Source organism: Aythya fuligula, chromosome 17 (assembly GCF_009819795.1).
Source record: "Aythya fuligula isolate bAytFul2 chromosome 17, bAytFul2.pri, whole genome shotgun sequence".
Lineage (NCBI taxonomy): Eukaryota > Metazoa > Chordata > Aves > Anseriformes > Anatidae > Aythya > Aythya fuligula.
Genome location: NC_045575.1, coordinates 14,340,238 through 14,365,926, shown reverse-complemented (window position 1 = coordinate 14,365,926; position 25,689 = coordinate 14,340,238). Strand labels below are relative to the sequence as shown.

Sequence of the window (25,689 nt, the reverse complement as noted above, 5' to 3'; positions counted from 1 at the left end):
AAAATTCAACACATTAATAAAAAGTTGAGTTTTCATTTTCTTTCTGCATAATTCCTTGCAAAGTATCATCTTCCATACAGTCTGCACACAATCAATTATTAAAAATCATTAAAACTCAAGAGGCTGAATGCAAAACCATTTGCTCTGCTATAGGAATGTGTTGCTGAAAGATACAAAACCGGTAGCATGTTAGCTAGAACTATAACAGGACTGAAGGAACTGGATTGAAAGGCTTCTAAATTGTTATTGCGCATTCATCTTCTGAGAATTCAATCTCAGTTCTTTCTGCAAGTATTTAAAACAGTCCTTAGGGAAGTAACAGCATTAGACTGAGCAATGTTTTGTCAAAAGATGTATGCTTCCATTTCATTCTAATACATCTTATGCAGACTCAACAACACTTCTGAAGTAAAACCATTTCACTGCCAACAATTCTTTACTGTGCACTAAAAAATTTACAGCAGCTATATGGTAAGCTACTGTGACACATAATTCAGTCTTCGGTACTGGATGCTCTTGACTGCAAGTTGGGACTTCAGGGTTCAAGTTTACTTCCACGGAAAAGTCAATTATAAAACTACATTTTTTTTCACAGCTGATCTGCAATTTGTTCCTGTTTCTCCCCCAAGACTCCCAGGATTTATAATTTGTTCTTGTAACCACTACTTAAGGTTCCTGTGAAATGTTTTCTTTCCTATGTGTCCTCAATGTGAGCTTGAGGGAGTTGAGTGTTTCTGTACATCCACCGTGTTTCACTAAGCTCAGTTTTTCAGTCAGGGCTAAACCATGTCACATATGACTTGTTACACTTAATTTCTAAGCCTAATTGTCCCAGCTTTCAAGAGTTTAGTAAACATCTCATGATTAACAAAGAGCAACTTGAATGCCTAGTTAATACACTTCCAAGATTTATGTTTGTCCTCTGCCAGGACATAGTGCAAGAAACGAGCCCCACCAACATAAGGCACTTACCTACTTTACATGAGAGGGGGCAGAGGCGAGAACTTTTGTAAAATGCAAATATAGTAAGTGTCTCTCTGGAGAAAACAAGATCTCACAGACTCAGGGTGCATTGTCACCTCACTGCGTGCTGTTGTAATAAAGTCTGCTCTGTAACAGATGTCAGATCCTCCCATTGGCAGCTACTTCATTTGTCTTTGACTTTTGATGATCATATTTCACAGAAACAATAAGGAAAAGCAAAAGGGTTGCTCCTTGAATGGCAGCCAGCAAAAAAAAATAATAATTTAATTGGCAGCCATTAATGTTACCTAGAAAAACAGGGACAGAAAAAATATTAATAAATAATATACAAATGAAAATATCAATCCCCTTCAAGCCCAAGTAGTGAAGACTTCTCTGCAGAATACGGGCAAGACCAAACCTAATCACATTTACATCTGACAGCATACTTTCATTTTTAATTATCCAGAACAAAAGATGGAAGAAATGCAGAGTCTGAAGATTGCTTTCTTTTGTGCTTCAGTTCCTTAAACAAAGTAATGCCCCTGAGGAGGTGGATATATTTTCACTGCATGATTTCCCTTAGAAAAAAAACAATGCAGGAAGCACCTCCTACCACTGGAAGAACTCTGTGCAGAGACTACACACATGGCAGTGTGTCTGCTTCAGGAGAGTCAGAATTTTACAAGTTTAATGGTCTTCCTTTCTCACCCCTTCATTTTAGGTCTTATACTGCAAAAATTGCAATGCTTTGCTGACTTCAGATAAAACTGCAAAAAAAATTCAAGGATTACTTACATATATGAAAGTAATACAGATCACATCCATTTTTCAGGTGACAACTCATTTCAAAGCAAAAACAAAACCACCACATCATTTTTCTATGGCCACAAAATGGACTTGAAAAGAGAAAGCCTCGGATTGTAAACTGTTCAGAAACATCCCGAGATGAAATGCAGAATTCAAGAATGCTGGCTAGAAAGCAATGCTAGGTGTCAGCTACCTCATAGGCTTCATTTTATCTGGACAAAAATTGAGTCACCAAAATGTCTCTGTATTCAGAGGCTTGTGAGTTTTGCTTTCTGTCTATTCTCTACTATTTCTTAAAATTAAGCCTATGAGCAACCCCAGCTAAGTTCCTCGGCAAACAATGAAACAGGAGTTGCAGAAACCCTACACACAGTGTTCTGCAAAACACCATTCTGACATGCAAGTTGTCCTTGCAACACCTGGCTTAAAGAAACTGGTATCAAACACATTCCTCCAACATCCCATATCAATACATTATCAATACACCTGCTTTGCCAGTACTGTTGTGCTACACTGATACAGACTAGTTAAAGAGCCTTGACCCTTTTCTAGAGGTAATGCTTTTCAGGAGCCTGGAGAATACAGTGAAACAGCTTTAATCTAGGAAAAAAAGTCCTTTCTGTTTTACAGCTTAACTGAAACGGGTAAGAGTAACAATTTTATGCTATATTACTATATATACACACAGAAACTACATAACCCTTTCTAACAGGCTTCTCAGTCCTGCTTAATGCCAAATGGTATCTGGGCATATGGAGACACACGCTTTCCCTTCTCTGCCAGGCCAAAGCAAAAAAAAAAAAAAAAAGAATAGTATAAAGGAAAAAAGTCTGGCAACTCTGCAGATACAAAGAAAGCAATTATTAAGATTTTCTCTCAGCCTTCTTTTGGAACAAAGTTAAGTATTCATGAAACCATATGTAGTTTCTTTTTGGTTCAATTCACCTTTGACACTCCCTCAAGGTTGTTATAGATCAGTGATTTGTAGCACACTAATTAGTGTTAAATTAAGAAAGCTCATTGCTAAAACATTATTCCTGTATTAAGAAATGTGCACTAACTATTGCTGTACTTCCAAGAGCGATATATTGTGGCTCATTTCCAACATGCCACATGAGCCACAGCCAATTGGACCATTCTGATTATCAAAAGGTTAGAGAGGAAAAATACTGAAGTGTAGATCCATCCTAACAAACTGTTCATAAAGCACGCCTATAAATGCTCTGATTAAATTACTTTAATTCCTGAAACTTATGATTCAATTAAATGAATTTATAGCAAAACACAATAAAATTAAACTGAGTCTTTCCTTGACATTTAAAATACAATTTACACATGAATCTCCATTTCAAAAGCAGATGTGTTTAAAAAGTAGTAATTATCCGTTATGAGATGGGATATTAAATCCATGAAACCTCAAGCTTTTGTCAGAGAAATAACAGTGATTTTCAAGGTAGCAATCAACATTGAAGTACCAGCAGAGAGTAAACTTCATCAGTAGATTTTGGAGGCAGTCAGTTACCTCAAACAGTATCACGAGTTGGCTTAAATAGCATAAACTTGCTACACATTCTTACGGTTACTATGCAGCATCTACTTAAAAACAAAACAACTAATCTCTAAAGTTTGTCATTCAATGAAGGTTCCTCCTTACAATTCCTGCTCTTGACGGCCTAAGTAAATTTTAGATGTGAATTTGATAACAACTTTCAATAGCAAATCAAACAAACCAAATTAAACAGTTCTCTTAACAGTAGAAGAGGCAGCTCTGTTAGAAACAGAGTTATAAACCCTGATATAAACAGTAAAAATAGTATTGATAGAAGATGCTATATATGAAAGCCACCCACTGAGTACTTCAACCTTGAGCTGTTGGGGCAGCTTGATTTTATAGCAACCCTTTGGACAAGAACAGTAGAAATATCTAACTCTGACAGTTGCCCAAACAGCAATCCACTGAGCCGAGTGGCTTATTTAAAACAGATGACCAATGAGTCATGAAAGGTAACATCTTCCAGTTCTAGCCAAGAGTACATATATTTGGCATAAATATTTCATGGAGAGAATATTAGCCACTGCCTTCTCTCACATTTTTTTCTGAAGGTTTTCTGAAGTAACCTTAAGAAAGCACCATCAAAAATCACATTAATTTTTACCAAATAATTATCCTCCTATTGAGCCCTCATCAACCTCTACACAGAACTGCAAGAAAAGGTACTCTTCTGGTTTTGAAATTGAGTGGAAAACAACAAAAAAAAAAAGTCTTAACGTGATTAACCTTTCATTTGGCAAGGACACTTGCATAAAGTTAAGGTTAAAAAATTACAAGATGATGAGTAAAGAAAAACTTATAAAAACAAAGATAATTGCTTGAGGCATTAAATGTTTCTTTTTGGTAACAACCAAATCAAACAAACAGCAAATTCTCTGATACCAATTTTAAAGCAAGTTCAGGTTGCTCTTTTAAGCCTGATACACAGTAGGCCTACCATTCTGAGAACTTTTCATGCTCCTTTTTTTTTTTTTTTTATTTTGGAACTAATTAAACCACTGATGATGGCATGATTTTCTGAAATTCTCACGGTGCCACCTACTTGGGTGCCAATAATTATTTTTTTTAACTTCAACTGGCAATATAAAGAAGTTACATGGAACCTTACAAGAGTATAAATAGTAAGCAGACAATGAAAAAAAAACTCATGATAATTGCCATAAAGCCTCTTGAAACTAGGAAAACAAATAATTATTAAAAGAGACGTGTATATTTTACTCCCCATACCACCGGGAAGTAATTTCAGTACCAAACACATTCTTCTTCCACTCAATTTTCTTGTCTCTTCATTTTTACTCAAATAGAAAGATTTTCAAGTAATCTCTAGCGATACAAGGCAGTAACAACTGAGGAGGTAATTGACAAGCACTTAGGCAAAATGCTACATGCCTGTTTTCCATGCTTTCAGGAGGACAATGTATCATTTTGCAGTCACATTACTTCATGCTTATATATGCAAGATGAAATGAGTCTAACATAATAGTAGACAAATTTAGATTTTCAAAATAACACTGCGCTAAGATTCAACAGTTCTATATGCTTGATGTTTAACTGTTTCTGAAGGAAGCAGTTTACTTCATAGGCTATGAATATGCTGAAAATAACTTACCAAAATCTGTGTGATTACTCATCCAGCCAATTTCTTTAATAGACACCAGTGCCAACAATCCAGAGCCAACAAATGATCCAATCCCCGAAAAGAAAAAAAACAGCCCCATAATAGCACTCTGCATAGATTTGGGAGCAGCTGAATACGCAAATTCTAGACCTGTATAAAAGAAGAGAATATACATTATTGGAAAAATCTAAGGAACAACAGTAGTTTGCTCTTATTTAGTGTTATAGAAGTTACAGATGTAAACAATTACTAGTATGCTAAAGACCTAAATCTAGCCCCAGATTTTGGGAGGCAAGGGATATTGAATTAATGAATCCCTCTAAGTTCCAAGTTCCTCCAACTCCTTCATAAACCCTGTTAAAGCTCACCAATGTATGTTATATATCAATCCATTACATGGAAAACATTTGAGACCAGCACTTTCTCATTAATACTGCATGTGCAAAAATCAAGAATCTTCTGATGCAGAATATTCATTTTTCTAAGTAGAATTATCCTCAATTACGTTTATGAACTACGCCTAATCTGGCAAGTTCCATGTTCTCCATTTCACCTGTTTCTATACATAAATACTGCACAACAGACAAGATGAAGCACACGATCTTCCGTGCTAAGAACAAATTACTCAAGAACTGAGGGTCACTCTTGCACTCACTACAAACATTGATTTCATAGACTTAGTGTCTGTGTTTCTGAATGCATAGACACAGAAATTAATTGTAGCTGGGAAGGCAGCAATTATTTTCAATTTAATTTTGATCTAGAACACTGAGCCCATTGCTTGCTTACATGTTCATTTTACAGCTTGTGGAAATGCAGCTACAGCTTCAAACTACACTTATTTTCTCAACTAATAAAAACAAGATAAAAAAGAAAGCCAGTAACATCAATTTGAAAACAATCTGTGCTACTGAATTTGAGTACCAACAGGACAAGCGGGCTAGGGTTCTGCCTTGCAAAGACTAGTGCCCATGATTAACTCTCTTTTTAGAGTAATATTTCTGTCAAAAATCAAAAGGGAATATTCACAAGAGACAGTCAAATACTTTCTTTACAGAGCCTTCTCTCTGACAGGTGAGCTGCTTGTTTCAAAACAGTCTCCTTCATACTGAAATTAATGAAAGCATCTATTACCTCTTCTAACATCTACCTTGCCAAAGATAGCATTATAGACCTGAAAACAGCACAAATCTTCTGTCTTGTATTATAAAGTTTTGCTTATTTTCACCATTACTGGTATTTTACTTTCGTTACTTCAGACAGAGTTTAATAGATTTACCCTGGCATTTCTTTTTCAAGAAACAGCTGAACACTTCCAGTCCAATAGGTCAATTTGCATGTTGCGAGGGAGTAACTTTGTTCTTGTTAGGGAAACAGAACTACATGTTTTCACTTACTGATCTCACAGCATCCTGCACTGCCACCTGAGAAATCTGACAACCAACATACTACTTCTCAAATGTAGTTGCAATCTATAAAAATCTTTGCAAAATGCACTTGAATGGGCCAACAGCAACCTGCCTGTGATTCTAGAAGGGAACTGAAACATTCTTCGTGCAACTCAGCTGTGTAGGTTCCTGTAAATTCAAACTGTAATGAAAGAATCACTACAGAGATGATGGGAGAATCATATGCAAATGGGGAGGAATTGTATTTATTCTGAGAATTTAAAACATTTTTTTTTTTGTGCCACTAGTTAACAATTCAGATTTTTCAAGAATTATTTATCTGGCCAATCTGACAAAGTAAAAATAAGTAAATAAAAAGAAAGAAAATAGGCTACTGTTGTGATACAGTTGCCTGTTCTTTAGCCTGTTGGTAAGTTACCACAGTTGCCACAGATCTTTAGAGTATCACTCACACTTTGGTCCCCAGCATTTGTGTATACTGTGCAAGAACATCACATGAAAGAATATGGCCCATTTCTTCTCTAGTTCATTTTACAGACACACTGAACTGCTAGAAAAAAATCTTAAAACCCGAAACAAAAACAGAATTGGTATAACGCTATCCAAAAAATAAGGCATGTCTTTAAACTTGAATAATATTTCCAGCAAACCTAGTATTTAATCTATCATAAAGAATACAAAATCTTTTCTTTGCCTTCAGAGATATTCTTGCCTGCTGGCAGCTATTGATAACAATTTCATACTACCTCAAACAGTTTTGAAATTAAACCCTCTAGTTGGTGTTATCATATGAGATTATGATTCCCAGCTAAATAAGAGTGCTTTAAGAGGATTGGCAGAATACAAAATATTAATGCAATGTGCATCATCTTTTTAAAGGTAAATCAAGTGTAACTTCTGTGGCTTAATAAGAACATGCTTAGTTTTACAGTAAACAAACAACTTTTGCTCTTCTGACATTTAGCCCCTTTTTGTTTGTAATAAACACTTTCAAATCATAGTTTTGTAATCATTCACACTTCTTTTAAAAACATGAATTTCATAGAAAAATAGATGCCTTTATCGGCTTTGAATAGCAAATAGGTAAGGTATATCCTACTAAATTCTTGAGGGGCTTTCTTAAATATTCTAGGAATTCGGTTTAGATAATCAGAAGGCGGGGGAAAAAAAACTTTGTAAAATAAGTCAAATGAAGCCATAATACACAAAGCAATTAAGATCTGCATGGAATTTCTCGTTCAAAGATAGGCATTTACATTTTTTCTAAGACTGACCAAGTAACAGGTTTCAAAGTTATAAAGCTGTTGATACGGGTGCAGCAAGTGCAGAACAGTAGGGTATTCACATAATAACGTAAGCCTCAAAGATTTTACATCCCATGACAAAGTCCACTAAAGCAGCTGAGGAAAAACAAAAAAACACTATCATCTCCAATGACTCATCAGTTCACCTAAGTTCAAAATTAATTTGTATGGTCCCTAAAGTTGTAACTAAAGCTAAATAATTCTTTTTAGTCTTTTGATTAAAAACAAAACAACAACAACAAAAAAAAAAGCTAAATATAGACTCAGTTTCAGTAAGTAACCTGATTAAGTAAGACTTCATATTTTTGTGTATTAGGATTTGTGATGGTTACTGTTCATATATAATGAAAAATACTATAATACAGAACAACAGTGACTATACTGATACGTATCCTCCGCTAGAAGACATATTGATTGTGCTGCTAAAGTATACCTTCCATTTAAGAATCTAAAGTGTTTAGCATCTTATGTCTTTGTTGTGCTTTAAAGATAGCAAACTCTCCCCACATCTTGCTAGTACTGAAGTACACTGAGGACTTGCCTGTACATCACTGTGGGGTGTGGAGGGGGCTGTGGAGACAAGCTGAAATTTGACATCCTTCCCTATGTAGCTCACAGCAAGGGTTAAAGATGTTAAAATGAAAAAGGCCTTTGACACAATCTCTAAATGTTAGATTTTAACTATGTTGCAGCAGTTTACCTGTCCACATGAATGTATAGACCTGTTTCAGGAAAAAAAAAAAAAAAAAAATCTAAAAGGCACAGTTTTTAATCCTTTCCAGGCAATCCAACCACCTTGTTTTATTTCCTAACAACTGGGATAACAGTCAAACACACATAAACAAAAACCTGACAGAGCAGAAGTTCTCTGTTCCATTGAGAGGGGGAACAAAAGGGCCATGTGACAGCTGGGGCTACCACCAGCAAGATGTTACAGAATTAGGGAATCTCATTTTAACTCACTGTGCCCACCTAGTATGAGGAATGAAAGTAGCCACCTACAGGGGAAATGAAAACAGGAAATTCTGTTCTAAGGAATCTAAGTGAAAGAGCTATGCGTGATGCCAATTTGAATGCATCATCTCTGAAGTTCAATATTCTGAAACAGTATTACAACACATTAATAAGTAACTAGAGTTAAGCAAATACCATGAGATTTTCAAATCAAGTCACTGGAGAAGTTCCAATATATTATATCAAGCAGCTCCAAAAGTCTATTTAAGTACCATCACAGTAGCTACTTCTGTGATCATGCAAGTATTCCATTATTGGTAACTAAGCATTTCTCCCAAGCACAGGATGTGTAAACACTGTGCTACAAGTGGTAACATTTCACTTGTTTAATCACAGTAAACCAGCCTTAGCCATATCACAGTGACAACAGCACCCGTGCTTTCTTTGTACTAATGAGCCCTGCATGTATATGAAACAGACCAGAAAATAAGATATTATAGTCCTTTTCACCCACTTGTCCCACTTCACTTTCAGATAAAAAAAAAAAGTGATCACACAGCTGTCCAGTATATCACAGAAAAAAATATGAAATTTAAGATCTCTTGCTTTTTTTTTTTTTTCAAGAGAGGCGGGATTTGAACAGTGTTTCAGTTTGTCTAATAGCACACTGAAGTACTAAAATAACTACAGAAACATTTGTTAAAACATGTAAAGACTAGCTAGTTTGTTATTAATCCCCCCAAAACCAAGTTCATATTTAGTGTCACATAATTTCCCTCAGAGATGTAAAAACTAAAGTAACATGAATTTAGTCTGGTGATAAATCTTGATAAAGATTTATTTTTATCCTTTCTTCCTTTTTCCCCCTCAGAAAGGTGTTTCCATATACTGACTTTCTAGACTGTGCAGGCTTTGACACTGTATATTCAGTTATATTGCATAGTATTTTATTTGGAGACATAAGAACTCATTTATAATAATTCAAGAAGTATTTATTTTCTAAGAATCCATCATTTATGACAGATATGAAAGCAGATTTAAGACACATAACTCTTACCTGCTATACTTGCAAATATTTCACTGAATCCAATCAGCACATATTGAGGAATCTGCCACCATATTGGCAAATCTGCAGCATGGTACGTAACATTTCCAATTGTCTGATCGATTGTTTTAACTTTTACAATTTTCAGTCTGTTGCTTTCCAGAATTCCTACGCAAAGTGGGAGGAAAAAATGACTTACCTAAGATGTAAATACTGTTTCTTCATAATAAGAACTGAATTAGTATTCAGTCCTACATGAGAATTGCAACTTATGACATAGGACTATGTATTTCTTATTTCCCAATATAATTTCATGGCCAACTACTCTATTGTTATTTCAAGACATACAAATTTTCTGCCATAGAATTACAGCAGTTATATTCTTATTCAGTAGCAATAAACATATAAATACTTAACCTTTTTCTAGATGGATTATAGCTAAGAGTTTTCTTACACAAAATTTGCCGCCCCTCCCCCCTTCTTTAAAAAAAAAAAACTGACAAAAAAGGGCATGATTTTTGCGAACTACTACTTTGCAGTGTTGCACGATACTAGTAAATCAGGAACATTTTGCTTATTAAAATGGCTACACTAGTGCTGTAAAACCATGAAAACACTTTATAAATATGATCATGACATTCATATGATACTTATCCCAAGACTGTGGTTTACAAACTAGACGCTGTATAGAATGTACTTTACGTAGAATGAAAAATAGAGATGACTGTGCGAATATAAATAAAACAAGTTTTAGCTTGTTCAACACAACAATTTAGAGAACGAATACCAAATAATCTGGCATGAAGTTTTGTAGGGTTTTGCTGAAGTCACCTAGATTAAAGTATTTCCCTCACTGTTACACAAATGCACAGAATTAATTAATAGTTAATAAAATTTCCTGCTTTACCCAGAAAGGATCTCTATAAACAAACTCTGAATGCCCTTGGAAAGGGTAAGGTGGATTTATCCATCACCAGTGCAGAGAATCTGGGCTGAGTCACTGACACCACCTCCTGCAGTGTTATATACACATGGCCCCCCCATGGTACTGCCTGCCAGTTTCAGCCTCTTTCTACTTAGCCAAAACCACATCAGGCCACAAAATGCAGTTTCTTATTAGTCCTGCTTGTGACTGGAAGGAAAGCATGAGGAAGGTTCCCTGTAGATTGTCTGTAGTTAAGGCCATAACTAAAAAAGATGTTCCAGAAATCAAGAGCTTTAAGGATAACACTGTACTTTTTCATTGTAGGGAACTAGAGCCAGAGCTCTGAAAACCAGGCTGCAGGAACACATATTAACAAGTGACTTACAAAGTACATTGAAAATGATGGAAAGCTGCCTTTGTATAAACCACATTCAATAGGAGTTCAGGAATCTATTCAAGTAACAGAATCTAGTAGATCTCCAGTCTACTGTTCTGAAACAAAGGGGTGTAGAGGGAAAATTAAATACTACCTCATGGCCCCAAAAGTATTTACTTAGAAAAGCGTTTTCCTTAATAGCATCTATTTTTGAGGTAAAGATTGTTCTGAATTTAGTACCAGGCTACCACATTTTCTCTACCTTCCTCATTTTTGGGTGATGACTTCCCCACCTTAAATACCTTTGTTTAGCTCTTCCGCCACCTCAGTGCCCTCTGAACTATGAAAAATTGATACAATTAAATAAAGCTTGCTTTCTTACTATTTTCGTTTTAATATAGCTGACAAACAGTTTAGAGCAGAACTTAATTAAAACATAAAGCATTACAGTTAGTTAAGAACCCATACATGATTTCATTCACACACATTCAACACAAAAATATTAGTCTTCAAAACATCTAGTGATCCTTGATGTGTTTCACATTCGTCATCAAGTTTAGGAGGTATTTAGCTACACAGGAGCATAACTTTGGAGTCACCATCCCTGGAAGTCTTTAAAAGACGTTTAGATGTAGAGCTTAGGGATATGGTTTAGTGGAGGGCTGTTAGCGTTAGGTTGGAGGTTGGACTCGATGACCTTGAGGTCTCTTCCAACCTAGAAAATTCTGTGATTCTGTGAACTACATTACACCAAACTTCCCTAAGTCTTCAAAGCTGAGTACTCCAGAATCTAGAACGTATTGAATCTTTCTTAGACTCTGACAGCCAAGCTTCAAGTTTAATCTTACAGTTTTTGTAGTTAAAAGAATCTTAAGTTTTTGCAATAATTGTTTAAACTCTATAAATGAAGTAGATTTTCCAGTTGAGTAACCTTAAATACTGCTGCTCAGAGTTTACAATAAAATGCATGAAGCACAGCAGATGTTCACTAAATCTAATCAGTTGTACACTCACACACTTTGAGACATTTTAAGTAATGTAAGCAATCTAATAGGTATCCTAAATGGTGTCCAGAACTAACGCCAGTCAGTTAAAACGGAAATATGGCACAAATCGTTAAGATACTTCCAAGATTGCAAATTAATATCTTAATGTCTCCATATGTTCAAAATTTAATACTTTTCTCTAAGGCAGAAATTGCTGGAAGTAATGTTGCACTTTAGGAATATTAAAGTGTGGCTTCTACAAATAGCATTTAATGAGAAAATAAAAATTTTATGAAGCAAAAAAACAACAGAAGCTTTTCCTCACATTAAAAATAGACAGAGCTCCCTATGCCCTAAAGCTGCCACAATTGAAGCTCTGAAATTCATATTATGATGAATGGATGCTAAGTTACACCAATAGGTTAGATTTTCCAGCCAGATTGCACATAATCAAACAAAATCATGCATCACATCTGTAGACAAATAGAACAGAAGGCATTTGAAATTTTTAAGAATTCTGTCATGTAAAATAATTTCCCAACTCAGCAATCGTAATACAATATGCTTTTTTTGTTTTTCCCTGCAGTACTAATACAGATATTGCTGGTTTTGAATTCACTTATGTGAGCCAGCAAGTTCTATTTAAAGAGCTGACATTTAACTGTTTTACATCACCTTCTCTTGCTGGTAGCAATATCTTAAGTAACACGGAATAAGAGAAATACTCCCATTTTAAGTTTAAATGACTTTGCTAAAAGAACTTTACTTGCCCACATACAAAGTGACCTTGGCCTAATAAGGTAATTATCTCTCTCACTGAAAGAAATCTTAATAGCCATAGAAAGCATCCCTCTCACTAAAAGATAGGAGATTACAAGTGCTGAAATGTATTTTATGCTATAATGCTTTCTCAGTATGTTCATTAGAGCGATTCTAGGTGAAGGCTATGCATTCTATGAAGCATTGCTTAGAGGTGTTCAGTTCCACATCAGCAGTGCTTAACAGCTTTAAATCATCTCAAAAGCAGCTGATTTACGATTTGAGCAGAGATGCTATCTTTTTCCTCTCGTGTTATAGCTAAGCTATTTTACACTACAGTAATTCCCAAACATTAGGGAACATTAAGATATGGGAGAAAAAAAACAAGTGGGAGGAAACTTGTTCAGCAATAACCTAACCTTATTATTTCAGATTAAAAGAAAGGATTTTAGGTAAAATTTCAGTTTTAAGTATTATAAAAGTCACACTGTATGAAGAAGCATACTTATCTCTGAACCTCTTCATTTTTGGGGATAAATAAGTGTTCACCTTCAAGATAAATGGGTAACAAATCAGACAACATGGACTTCCATAATACAACAGTTTAGATTAGGAATAAGGCCTCAAACCCAAATGTTAGACAAGTTGTTCAGGCAAGCCAAGCACTGATCAGTGAAGGTAAGGCATTTATTCAGGCAAATATGGTCAGAGATAAATAGTTCTGTATCGAGCACGCTTAGAAAGAAATGCTGTCAGTTACGTATGTGAAAATGTTAGTTAAGATTTTCACAGTAGGGGGCTTACAAGTTGATTTTAAAAGATATATTCCGAGTCTATTTCAGGCAGGAAATACTCTCCAATTTTAACACAAATATTCAAACCAGTCTAGAAGTCTTTGGATAAAATGTCTTTCATTGTATGAAATATATCCATGCAGTTGCATTCCAACTATCCCATGTAAAAGACTCCTGCACAACCTTGATTTAAAGATTCAGGAAGGTTTTGAAAAATGCTATTTCAAGTTACCAAATAAATAACTATGTAAGTAGATCTCCAAGTTTTGTTCTTACCTGCAGCAAATGCAGAACACATCACAAAGAACATTCCAACTGCAATCCTCTTTAGTGATGATGGGAGCAAGCCATTCCTCTTTAAAATGGGGTCCACCAATCTATCTTTTAAGGGTATTAGGACCAGAATAAGCACTGCATCGAACATAGTCAACCAGGCTGCTGGAAACTAAAATGCAGAAGGATGACTTAAGTCAGCAAATTTATGCTTACAGGTTCATTTTTACTGTTATATAACAAAGGGAAAAATATTTTTCATGAAATACTGAGACCCATAACAAACCACAGGGCACTCTACGACACTGGAAAGAGAAAAATAAGAGTGTGTAAACGCTGAGGAAAACAAACACTCAGATATTCAACTTTTCATTTAATTTGTCTGTTATTAGTTCTGTTAGCATGGAAGTGCAAGTGCAAAGATAGCAAAGTTGTTTTGAAATGATTTTTTTTTCAAAATTTTTTTTTTTTTTTTAAAGTTTCAGTGGACTCAGTTTAGGACCTTGCTCTGAATTAAGTTTTGTCAAAACACAAGCTAAATAACTAACTAAACCTATGTAGATTCCTTTTGAAAGAGAAGATAAACACCAGCATTATTTCAATATGAGTTTTTCTGCATACATCTTGAAATGTATTTAATCGAAAAATCAGTATCCTTTGGGAGCTTTTCTGCCATCAAGATTTTTTAAGTCATAGAACACTTGACTGCGAAATTGTGGCACGCAAACCTAGTAAACAAAATTGTGTAGCTTTTTAAAAATGAATATACCCCCAAATACTTTAAAAAATGTTCAAAGTCAGTATTTAATGGTGCACAGGTTGGGAAGTGATTGATATAATTAAATACTTGCCACAATTTTACTTCCAGCAATATAATCTGATCTGATATAATTAAACATTATTTCCACTTCAGTCTAATAGCTAGGTTCAGTACACATTCTATTATTCGGCTTAGAACTTCTGCCACAGATTGGTGGAAAAGGTGCTAGCATTTTTTGATAAATATTGATTGAAAAGCTTCCTTCAATATGCCAAACTGATTTAAGATAAAGTCAATACTGATTAATCAGTATGAGGTATTTCATATTCCAAATCTGCAAATACTAATGTTTCAGTTAAGTATGGGTATTAATACTGAGTTTCTAGGACTGCTTCTGCACTTCTAACTTGCAAACTTAGGGCATACCGATTTTGAAGATTCCTTCAAAGATCATACTCTGTCCACTAAAGGACAAAGACAACCATAATTTAAGGCAGTTAAAATTATCTGAATACATTAAAAACAGTATGGTGTGAATTCCACATACCAATAAATATGCCAAAATCTAGGTATTATGCCTCATGTCTTTCAATGTGTGCCCAGCATCTGTAGTCATTCCCTACCCTTAGCTGCTACCTTAACTTCCTGGAATTGTCTGTACAATACTTATTTATTTTTCATTTCATCTAAAGAAAACAATTTCCACTTGTTTTGCCCTACTTACCGTATGAACAGAGTTGGTATCATTTGCTATTTCAGGAATTTTCAGATGAAGACTTTGCAATACATACGTTGTCTGCATCTAGCATTAGGGAAGATGATTTTAGATTACTTGGACATGCCAAACTGAGACCAAGATGTTTTTACTTTTTTATATTTAACAAATATTACGCCAAAGGTAAATTGCAAATATAGCAAGCCAAAAAGAATTAGAGCACTGTAAACTGCTTTTAACTCCTAAATTTAATTTTACTAAGTGCAGAAAGAATCATTCATGTGATTTTAAAATACAATTTCTGCATTTTTCCCCCAAATATTTGCTACTGTAATTCATCCCAGTAAGACAGAAGAACCAGAAAGGAATTAATTAAAAATGAAATCTATTCCACTTACCCTGACCTATGTAAATCAACTGCGAGATGAAACAGAGTGCAATATTTAAGATATAATTTTTACAGCTATTAAATGATAATTTTAATGATTTTATTTTAAGTTATGTTAATTAGTTTAATTATCAAGTAAAAAAATGATTATTTAAAAGTATTCTCAGTAACCGCTTTTCATCTCTCTACTTCAGCGGAAGAGCTCCCAGAAAAAATGTGAAAGTAGATACTTTGGCATACTGGTAAGCTAATACAGCTTTCCCCAATAATTTTATCCAGCAAACCAAAAATGCAGAAGCTATCATCATTTAGTTTTTTTTTTTTTTTGCTAAGACAATACTAAAATGATCCCTGAGATGCAGCCACAGGTATGTGAACAAAAGGTGGTTAACATTATTGAACACATGGATATTAAACAAAATCAAGCAGAACTGGAGTTCTGAAGAATCCTGTTCAATATTCATCTTCTCTAGAATCACGACTACTAAGTATTAACTGCAAATAAACCTTATGGAACAGCCATCCCATTCCATCCCATGCCCTGTTGTTCAACGTTACTCCCCTCCCCCCAAAGAAACTTTCAGAGAAAGTATATTTACAACCTAGGCTCAGAACTGCAGCTTAATGCTATAGCCCCAAACCTTTCAAATACAGATGGAAGAGGAAATCTTTACATTTGAGATTACATTTCTCAGACATGGAAAATAAGAATGTAACCCTTTGAACTACTCACTTGAAAATACACTGTCCAGTAAGGTATTAAAGCCAAAAAGACAGGGATAATCTTCACAAGAACCTTCACATCTTCAACTTTATCTTCTCTGAACGGGCCTCCATGAGACAGCTTAGCCATCTCAAACAAGCTCTGCTTCCGAGATTGCTGAAGGACTCCCTGGCCTTCACTGTTGAAAAGAATTTGGATTTAGTTATAGAAAAAAACAAAACAACAATTAAAGAACAACAAAACTTGACTTCTCTGTGGTCTTGTAACACATTCTAAAAAACAAAAAAGCTCATACATTTCCAAAATAAGTTATCCTTAACTACAAATAAACTAGGCCATAATGGATCAGTAGCAGCTGAAAGCACAATCTGAAATGTTCTATTTCAAAGGTTTGCTTATTTCCCTTACTCATCCTCACGCATAAGTAAATGTCACTGCAATATGCAGATCTTAATAGTATCACCAAATACTGAATAGTTTTACAATCTAAATATGTGAAAGCTCATAACACATGGTAGCATTTTTAAAATCAGAAGATGTCCCATAAGCATATCTAGGCAGTTAAGGAAGTTTACTACTCTTTAAAAGCAGCATACTTGAGCAATATTGTCAGGATAGAGCGTTCAGTTGAAAACAGCAGACTTGACTTTGCAGTATGTAGATCCAGAGATCTCATAATACATTTCTTTTGTCCCCAGGTTCTCAGAGTCCAATTTCCAGGGCCCAAGTTCTCCACCTGAGTAAGCCTCAGATGATCCAGTTCTTGAAGAAAAACTGCATACTCTACTGTATTCTCTTACATGACTTACTGTCAGCTAGTCTGAACAAAATTTATTTCAATTCTTAGACTGATTCACTGGAATTCAGACTATACAAAGAGCTCATTACAAACCTATTTGTTGAACGCTCCATAGGTCTCCTTCTCGAGCAACAAGAATATGTGAGAATTTTAAACATGTCTGTGAAGGCACTACCATCAGGTGGTTTTGTGATGAAGAAACTCTGACTACATAAGAAAACCATGAAAGAAATCCCAATGCAAACTGTTGGGATACTATATCCAATAACAAAGCTCACGTTCTGCTGAATGTATGCAATGCCTCCTAGAGAGAGAATAGCTCCCAAATTTATGCTCCAGTAAAACCAATTAAAAAATCTTCTTGTAGCTTCTGGACCCCGATCTTTGACCTGAAAAAGATTAAAAAGAAGTTCTTCAATTTCTGAAGGAAATTAAGTGTGTTTATTAGAATTCAATCAACCATGACACTACAAAGAATTTAGGTTTAATTTAGTCTTATTGAAATGATTTAACTGTTTTGGGCTTAGAATGTTATTTGATGTAATGACACCTTAATAAACTATCCCATTATATCAATGGCCTTCCAAAAGTTCAGCATATGGATTGAGAAGTCACATAAGACTACACTACATAGCTTTCCCAGAAAGGCCATTATTATTTCTACTACACTGTATCTCATTTGATCACTTCTGTAGACAATGTTCACTCAAATTACTGTCCCACAATCCACCCATAAGTTGAAATAACCTTTTTTTAAGTTAAAATGGTTAAGCTACCAAAAAAAATAATCCATTATTAGTATTACAACAATTGTTTCTTCCAACTGTATATACATAACAATTAACCATACTCTATTTTTCTAAGACTCAGGTGATTAAAGCACAAATTCCAAATTTAAGTTTTAATACGGTCCTAATTCCTCTCATCAGAACATAAATTGAAGACTTGCCATTCTGACCTTAAAAAAATAATAATAAAAAAATTAAATTCAGGTTGCCTGAGGTATCAGGCAGTAAAAGAGACAGTAAACCCTTTTACCAAGTCAGCTCTGTTAACAGCGTTATTCTACTTTCATTGGAGAGACACTTGAAGAAAACACGTTCCTGGTTTGCACAATCATCCTTTACTGTTTCCACCATCACTCTTTATTCTGTATTGACTAGAGTAAGTCGCCCTAGGTTTTGTAATTAAGTCACAAGAACTCAGCATAACTCGTAAGATGTGATGTAAGAGAAATTAGCTAAGTTAAAATCTGAAATACACTAAAAAGATCAAGAATACTAGAATAGAATAATCCATAATACTATGTTTGTCACTGTTTTATGACGGAAAGACCATGAGCAGTGACCAGTGAGTCAGTGTCATGCACTGGTCTTGCTGAATCAGTTGTTTTTGACTTCTAATTTCAAGTTTCCCTTCCTCTTTTTGCCAGACCTTGAACACATTTTCAACATTGTCAGTTCTGATTTATAGCTTCAAGTTCCTTGGTGCACAAACCCATCTGTATCATTTAACCAAGCTCAACAAAAGAAATATTAAAGTATCTATTCCTATGCGGTTCATAGCACTGTTAGGCATCCAAGTATGTCTGTTAGTGTGTCAAATACAATCTCCGAGCAAAAAAACCAAGAAATTCTCCCTTTCCAGTTTCAACTTGGTACTGCTCTCTCTTAATCTTAACAGTTATCATGTGCAGCAAGGTAGATATTCTTTCTAGACCCCAAATGACAACAAGGTATTAGCAAAGAATTACATCATAGCTTGATAACATCAATTAAGTTGGAGCACTGTCTATTTGACTAAGTTTTTCATTTCTTCATGATAAAGTCTCAGTTCTCTTACACTTATTGCAAGGAAATGACTTTCCATCCTCTCTTACAAATGACCCCACTTATGTCTAGGCAAAAGCAAGTAGGGAGGTAAAGCAAACTTTTATAAATACAAGAACAGATAGAGCACAGTGTGATATTTCTTTCAAGTATTATCCCAGCCTCCAACTATTAGCTCCCAACAAACTTCCTGAACCAAGGACGGCTTCCATCTCTGAATAACCTGCAGCAGATTTTCCTTCTGTGTACTTGCCCAGCCTTCCCCTGAAACCAAGTCAGTTTTAGGACCCATAACATCCTGTAGCAGAATTCTCCACATAATTACACAGCGGCAAAAAACACCTCCATTTATCTGTTTTGAACCTGCACTGTACTAGCCTCACTTGCCTAGTTCCAGAAAGCAAGAGAAGACAGCTGAGCTTTATCCCATCCCTTGTCCACTTCTACCCCTCTCTCACCACCCATTATTTCCATAAACTACTGCTATATCCCCCTTGTAGCTGTCTTTTCAGAGGTAGGAAGTTACAGAATGCTGCAGGATTCCTTTCATGGAAACCACTGACAATCTCTGTTGCTCCTCCCTGAACCTTCCCTTCCCTTCTCCATTATCCTTTTTAAAACAGGATGACCAAAAAAGAACACAGTGCTCAAGGGACAAACACACCACAGACCCACGATGAAAAGAATTCATTTTCTGCTTCCTTATCAAGGCATACATACACACTAAAAATCACATCACAACCATTCCTGAAATGCCACTGTGGCATTTTACTGACCAATGTTAACAACTTAATAAAAATCCCACCATTGGGAGTAATTTGTCAAAGTGGAAGAGCTACAAAGTCATCTCACAAGAAACACTGGAGTTAAGACAGTCCTCATAGTTTCTTTCAAAGATTCTATTGTCTACCCAAAATAACAGCTACATTACATTTACAGGGGTCTACTCCAAGTTACCCTTTGGCTATTACACGATCTGTGTGACAACACGATAGATTTGTTTATTCTCAAGTGTTCACTGAATGAACAACAAATATTTATTTCTCTGTTACTAATCCTGTAGATGGCACATTTTAATAAGCAATCAAGAAAAAGAAAACCATCTTGTAATCTTAGTTTTATTTATCAAGGATGGGCATTTTTCATAGAACTGCAGGAATTCTCCTTTTGCCCCTTGTGCTTGCATGCATTATTTTCAATCACCCAAGCAAAAAGAAAAATATATACCTCCCTCTGCTCAATTTCTTCTGTGCTCAAGCGTAGCAACACTGTCCTTGTGGTATGAGCACCACCAGCCTCATTATATTCTTATTGTCCTACCAGCGGCTGCAAGAGGGAAGTGATGCACACAAGGAGCACAGGTATGGTGTGAGTCCTGAATAAAATCTGTCCTGCAGGCTAATGGTTCCATATCCCTGCACTGAAAGTCAAAATAGGCACATTTAAAAGATTTCATCCCCATCGCAACAAAACAGCTTCAGGTCAGTAGTAGTACTATAAAGGATATGAAAAAGGTCAGCTTCTTAGATTTCAGTCAAACTTCTAACATCAGTGAAATGCCAACACCATTGAAATGCCAAGGCTGGAGCGCTATACTTCCTATCACTGAATAAAAGCATTGTAATAAAACTGTTTCAAAGGTGCCCTGACTCAAATGAACATTAGCAAATATCTAATGCACACAATTAATTGTTCTAGGTAGCATGTTATTTTACACATGAGCTCAGATTCAGACACTTCCCACAGATTATACCAGTGTGGGACAGCTGTTAGTTATGTAGGTCATCTTCTACTGCAGAATATCCAGTCCTTTACCTCCATTTAACTCTTCTGCATTCTTCAAACCTTTCACACCTATGGGTGTGAAATGAGATAGCACACCATTCTCCAAGCACAGTAAGGGACAATCCAGCAGTGCTTCTAATTCAATTAAAATAAAGAATGACCTATTCTACTGTAAAATGAGCATCCAAATTGCTCTGAATTCTCTTGTTTCCAAGGATAGGGTAAACATGAATTGAAAAGACAAAAATCAAACAACAAGAAAAAAAAGAAATAAAATAAAAGACTAACTGTAAGTCTTCTGGCCACAGCTGCATTATCACTTATTGACCAGCTGGCATTGCTCACTGCATTCAGATGGGCTTCTAAAAAGGAAATAAAAGTCTTGCTATTTTGGAGACATTTACCAAGACTTTTGCAAAAAAAAAAAAAAAATGTCTAACCTAAACCTTGATACTATCACTGTCCGAAAGGCATTTTTCTTCATACATCTGATAACTAACCTTTACATACAGCTAAGCCAAATGCAGAAAGAAGAATCACCATGACATACTGAATGTTGTAATTGGGATCTACACGGCATTGGATTTCAAAGTAGTACAGGAATAGTTCTCAAAGCCAAAATTTCTAATACAAAACACTTACATTAGACTGATTATGGTCAGATGAGATGCAATTACCAGGTCTCATGCTAAAGTATCCCAAGTGCCCGGAACACTGTGTTATGGGAGTTGTGTAATCTTCGGGTTATTTACAGCCACTTTCAGTAGAGGACACACCAGCTGTGTAATGCTGCACTGCAACACTGCAAACCTGTTTAGGATATGAGGCTAGCATCTTACAATCGTGACTAAAATTTTAAACACAGCTAAACAGAGGAAGGGTAACTAGATCTTTAGTTACAACACTTGATGAAAACAGTCATTAAAAATACCTGACCAACAGCAACTCCACGGCACAGCTGCCTGACATTAGTACATAGACCTTATTCTGACTTAGAAGATGATCACTTGCTAAGTTACCCCTCTCCCAAATTTTTCAACACCAACATCTTTCTTGGGAGATGATCCACATACTGACCAAAGCAGTTGTTACAACTTGACATCAAAATATCACACAGCTCTAATATTAAAACTCCATTACACAGATTCTTCCAATTTTTATGTAAAGAGCTAGGAATCCATACAAGCATACAGTGATTCACCAGTTGTTCTTGGAGAGCAACTGAAGAGAGCTCAGTAACAGCTTTACACTACTGTTTGATGGCAACAAAATCTTAAATTTTCATAGTAAAATTTGGCCAATCCACATTTCAGGTCTGCTTCCTCTCACTACTGCCACATCTGTGGAAACAAATTAGTACTACACACGTGAATGCCACGAGTTCAGTTTTCAAACTGTTACCTGCAGATTCCTCAAGGTCCCCAGACTCGTAAGAAGTTAAATAACAACAAAAAAGAAACTTGTGGTTAATGACCTTTAGTTCTTTATAGGGGATTCCCTATTTCTCCTCAGAGGCTGCAAAACCTAAGTTCTACAAACCAAAAAGTTGAAAATCACTCTAAAGCAGACTTTTTATCAGCAACTCCCAATACTACTCTCTTTGACTGTACTAGAACTAAACCCATTGCTGTTAAAGTAGCAATCTTTGAAGAATTTTGGCATATTCTGGACTGATACATTTAATTCTGAAATTTAGAAAGGAGAAATACTGTGTGTTAAAACTAGCATCTCCATAATCATATAATCATCGTAACTCCAGAACAGATTCATCTATTGTTAGATCAGTGGTTACAGGTGATACTAGACCAGTAGTCCACTACTGATTTTGGCTTCAATGCTGAAGCTAAACAAGCTTTCACAACAATGAGGATGAACATATTCAGATGTTTCCCAACTGTAACAAGTCACAAACTGCTACACAGAACAGGAAGTGACTACAAAACACTCTCGTCCAAAAGGGGAACTGGCAAGTGTCAGGTGTACTTATCACATGCTTATAAACACTATTCTGAGAACCATCACTTCAGATTTAGACCCAAATGTTGGATCTGTGTGCAACTTCTAGGAAAGAAACAGAACTCCATTAAGTTGACCTACACCTAGTTTGCAGCAACTGCTTTTGGTAAACTGACTGCAATGTCAATAAAGTGACTTTTGCCAGTAAGTCTTTTTAGTCACAATAGCACTTCTAAATGCATCCATTTAAAAGGAGATAGGCAACCACACAATTTTAACTGAAGATGAAGATAAGTATTGGAAGCCAGTTTCCAAATCTCCACAGAGTTATTATTCTATATAAATAAAATCTTGTTACTTTTTGGTTCTCCACCCTAATTATATATTATCAGTTAAAACTGAAAAGTTTACATAGTAATTTTTAAGAGACCAGCAATGAAGTGCAATTAGCAACATCTGAAAGCTAGTTAATGTCAGTTAAAGTACATGACATTCAAGTGATAATATTTCTTGTTGTCTGGTATTTAAGGGAACTAGGACAAATCTTGTCAGCATGCGTCAAACCAAAACATGTTTGCATTGTACTCTGGTCTCCCAAGAACGTGACTCTGGGGGACAAATTATTTTCAGCAATATACTCAGCAATCTACCCAGCAGTTTGCTACATTACTATGCAGGCAAAAGCCACTCAAGGGGGCCCAAAACTGCACAGCAAAGTAAATGGTATGCTGTAATACGTTTTAAAATAGATAAGCCAGAAAAACAAAGAAGGGGGAAAATCTGGTCCTTGGCAGAGCACTAGTGATTATAAACCAGAAGGAATATTTCTTTTGCTTCACTCTACATAAATCACTGTGAATTATCTGAAAACCTAGCCAAAAACTGCTTTCAGTGCAATCCTGAGGGAAAAGACTTAAAATAAAATAAAATAAAACAAAATAAAATAACCCATCTATAACAGCTACATCTCCATTGCCAACAGTTCTTCCCTTGCTCTCTTCCTGCCATTATTTCTCTCTTACATTTAACATTCATAAAGTGTTCCAAGGATAAGCAATCAGTTTTGAAAAACACCTTACAAGATACAGTTGTATCAAGGCTATTTCACTTGAAGGGCTCATGCTGGCTTACACGTAAACAGAACCAATACACTGAGGACATACAATTCTAGTCTACAATAATGTTTTACATTTATATACTCTTTTACTCAGAACCTCAGAATCTATAATATATGAAATGCCAAAGAATGACAAGTGTGAACTGCACGACAGAGCATAGAGGGACACTTGGCAAGGAGATTGTGGCAGATCCTGCCCCTCGAAGAATTTCATGGCATTTCTGATAGCTGCACTAACCATAACTCAGTGGGCCAGCAAACTGAAGTGGAGGTATGTTCCTTGCTTTGCCACCAAGAATGTTTTTGTTGGGAAAGGTACTCAGTATCTAAGCATCTGAAATTCTCAATTTGTAAAGCAGAAATTTTACATCATCACCCACCACCAGCATACTACCTTAGCATAAGACTAAAAAAAACACACAACAGCATGTTCCAGATGATATTGAACCATGACCTGTCTGTTATGCATTTTTCTGTAAAGTCACTTGGTTCCACAGAGATGATCCAATGAATGGTATCACCAAATTGGATGCGGGTAACGTTATTTGACAGGACATGTCCTTATGAGAACAGCCTTAGTAATGCATTAATACTTTTACCACTTGGAGAGCATCTTCCCACCTGTCACCTGGAACAACATTAGCCTGCACAAAGACATCACTCACAGGCACAGTGAGTGATACCTTAAGGCTGAAAAATGTTTGTTTGATCTCTATCCTTCATTTATCATAGTAGGATGAGAAAGGCCTCTGACCACTGCTCCAAAAGGCCCATGTTATCTTTGTCAAAGCTAAAATGTGTATCAGGTATTTCACGTGATGAGCTGTGAGATCAAGTTCTCTCTGTACAAACTCTACCACATAGGATAATCAACAATGTACTTAGCGGTCACGAAGAACCAAACCCAACTTCTCAACATGGTGATGTCTTCAGTCAAACCAGGTTCTGGAGCTCCAAGGAAACCAGAAGCCCAGAGACCAGCCATCACAAAGCCATCAAAATCACATCTTGCAGGGTACAAACCAGCATCCTACATTACACAGGGAATGAGGCATGCTAATCCACGTTCCTCCAGGCCTCTGCAACAAAGCAGTGAAGCAGCTGGCACACCATCCACCCCACCAAGGCAATTCCCCACATAACTGCCACCCATCCCTTGGCTCACACCAGCACCCACAAAGGATTTGGCAGCCACCAAGTTATACTCGACCTGGTCCGCCCCAAAAGGGGTGATGTTGGCCTTGACCGACCCGACGCCCAGCCCCACGAGGACCAGTCCCACGAAGGTGGCGGCGGCACAGTAGCGGGTGGCTCCCGCTTGTGCGCAGGGCACGGGGGTGGTGTTGGCCGCTGGAGAGGAGCAGTTCTCCACGGGGAACAAGGGAATGTCCCCGCAGAGGCCCTGCCGGGTGTGCGGTGCAGCGATGACGGGGAAGGCCAACATGCCCAGCAGGTAGAGCGCCATGCTGAGCAGAATGGTGCCGAACTTGCCCAGCAGGGCGTCAGCCAGCCAGCCGCCGAAGGGCGACACCAGGTAGGTGATGCCCATGAAGAGCAGCAGGGCCTGGCTGGCCTGGGCGCCCTCCCAGCCGTAGGGCGGCCCGTTAAGGAACAGCACCAGGTTGGAGGTGACGCCGTAGAAGGCCGCCCGCTCCAGCAGCTCGGCCAGCAGCACGGCGCCGCACGCCACCCGCCGCCCGTGGAAAGCGTCGCTTGCCGCCCGCCCGCGCTCCCCGCTGCCCAGCAAGGGGCTCCGCTCGCTCGGATCCGCCTCGTCCATGGCGGCGGCGGCGGCGCCCCCTGGGACCGCCACGGCCCTACCCGGCCCCGCCGCGGAGCCGCTGCCCG

The 25,689-nt window shown here is 36.8% G+C and overlaps 1 protein-coding gene across 1 annotated transcript; it reads right to left on the bottom strand.

The window, feature by feature from the left end:
- SLC15A4 (solute carrier family 15 member 4) lies at positions 1–25,689 on the bottom strand. Its single transcript, XM_032199060.1, has 8 exons — positions 25,052–25,689; positions 17,248–17,543; positions 16,365–16,533; positions 15,253–15,330; positions 13,772–13,940; positions 9,668–9,823; positions 4,935–5,093; positions 1–1,271 (listed from the first exon to the last, which is right to left on the bottom strand). The coding sequence occupies exons 1-8, from the start codon at positions 25,619–25,621 to the stop codon at positions 1,123–1,125; spliced, it is 1,746 nt and encodes a 581-aa protein (XP_032054951.1). The 5' UTR covers positions 25,622–25,689; the 3' UTR covers positions 1–1,122.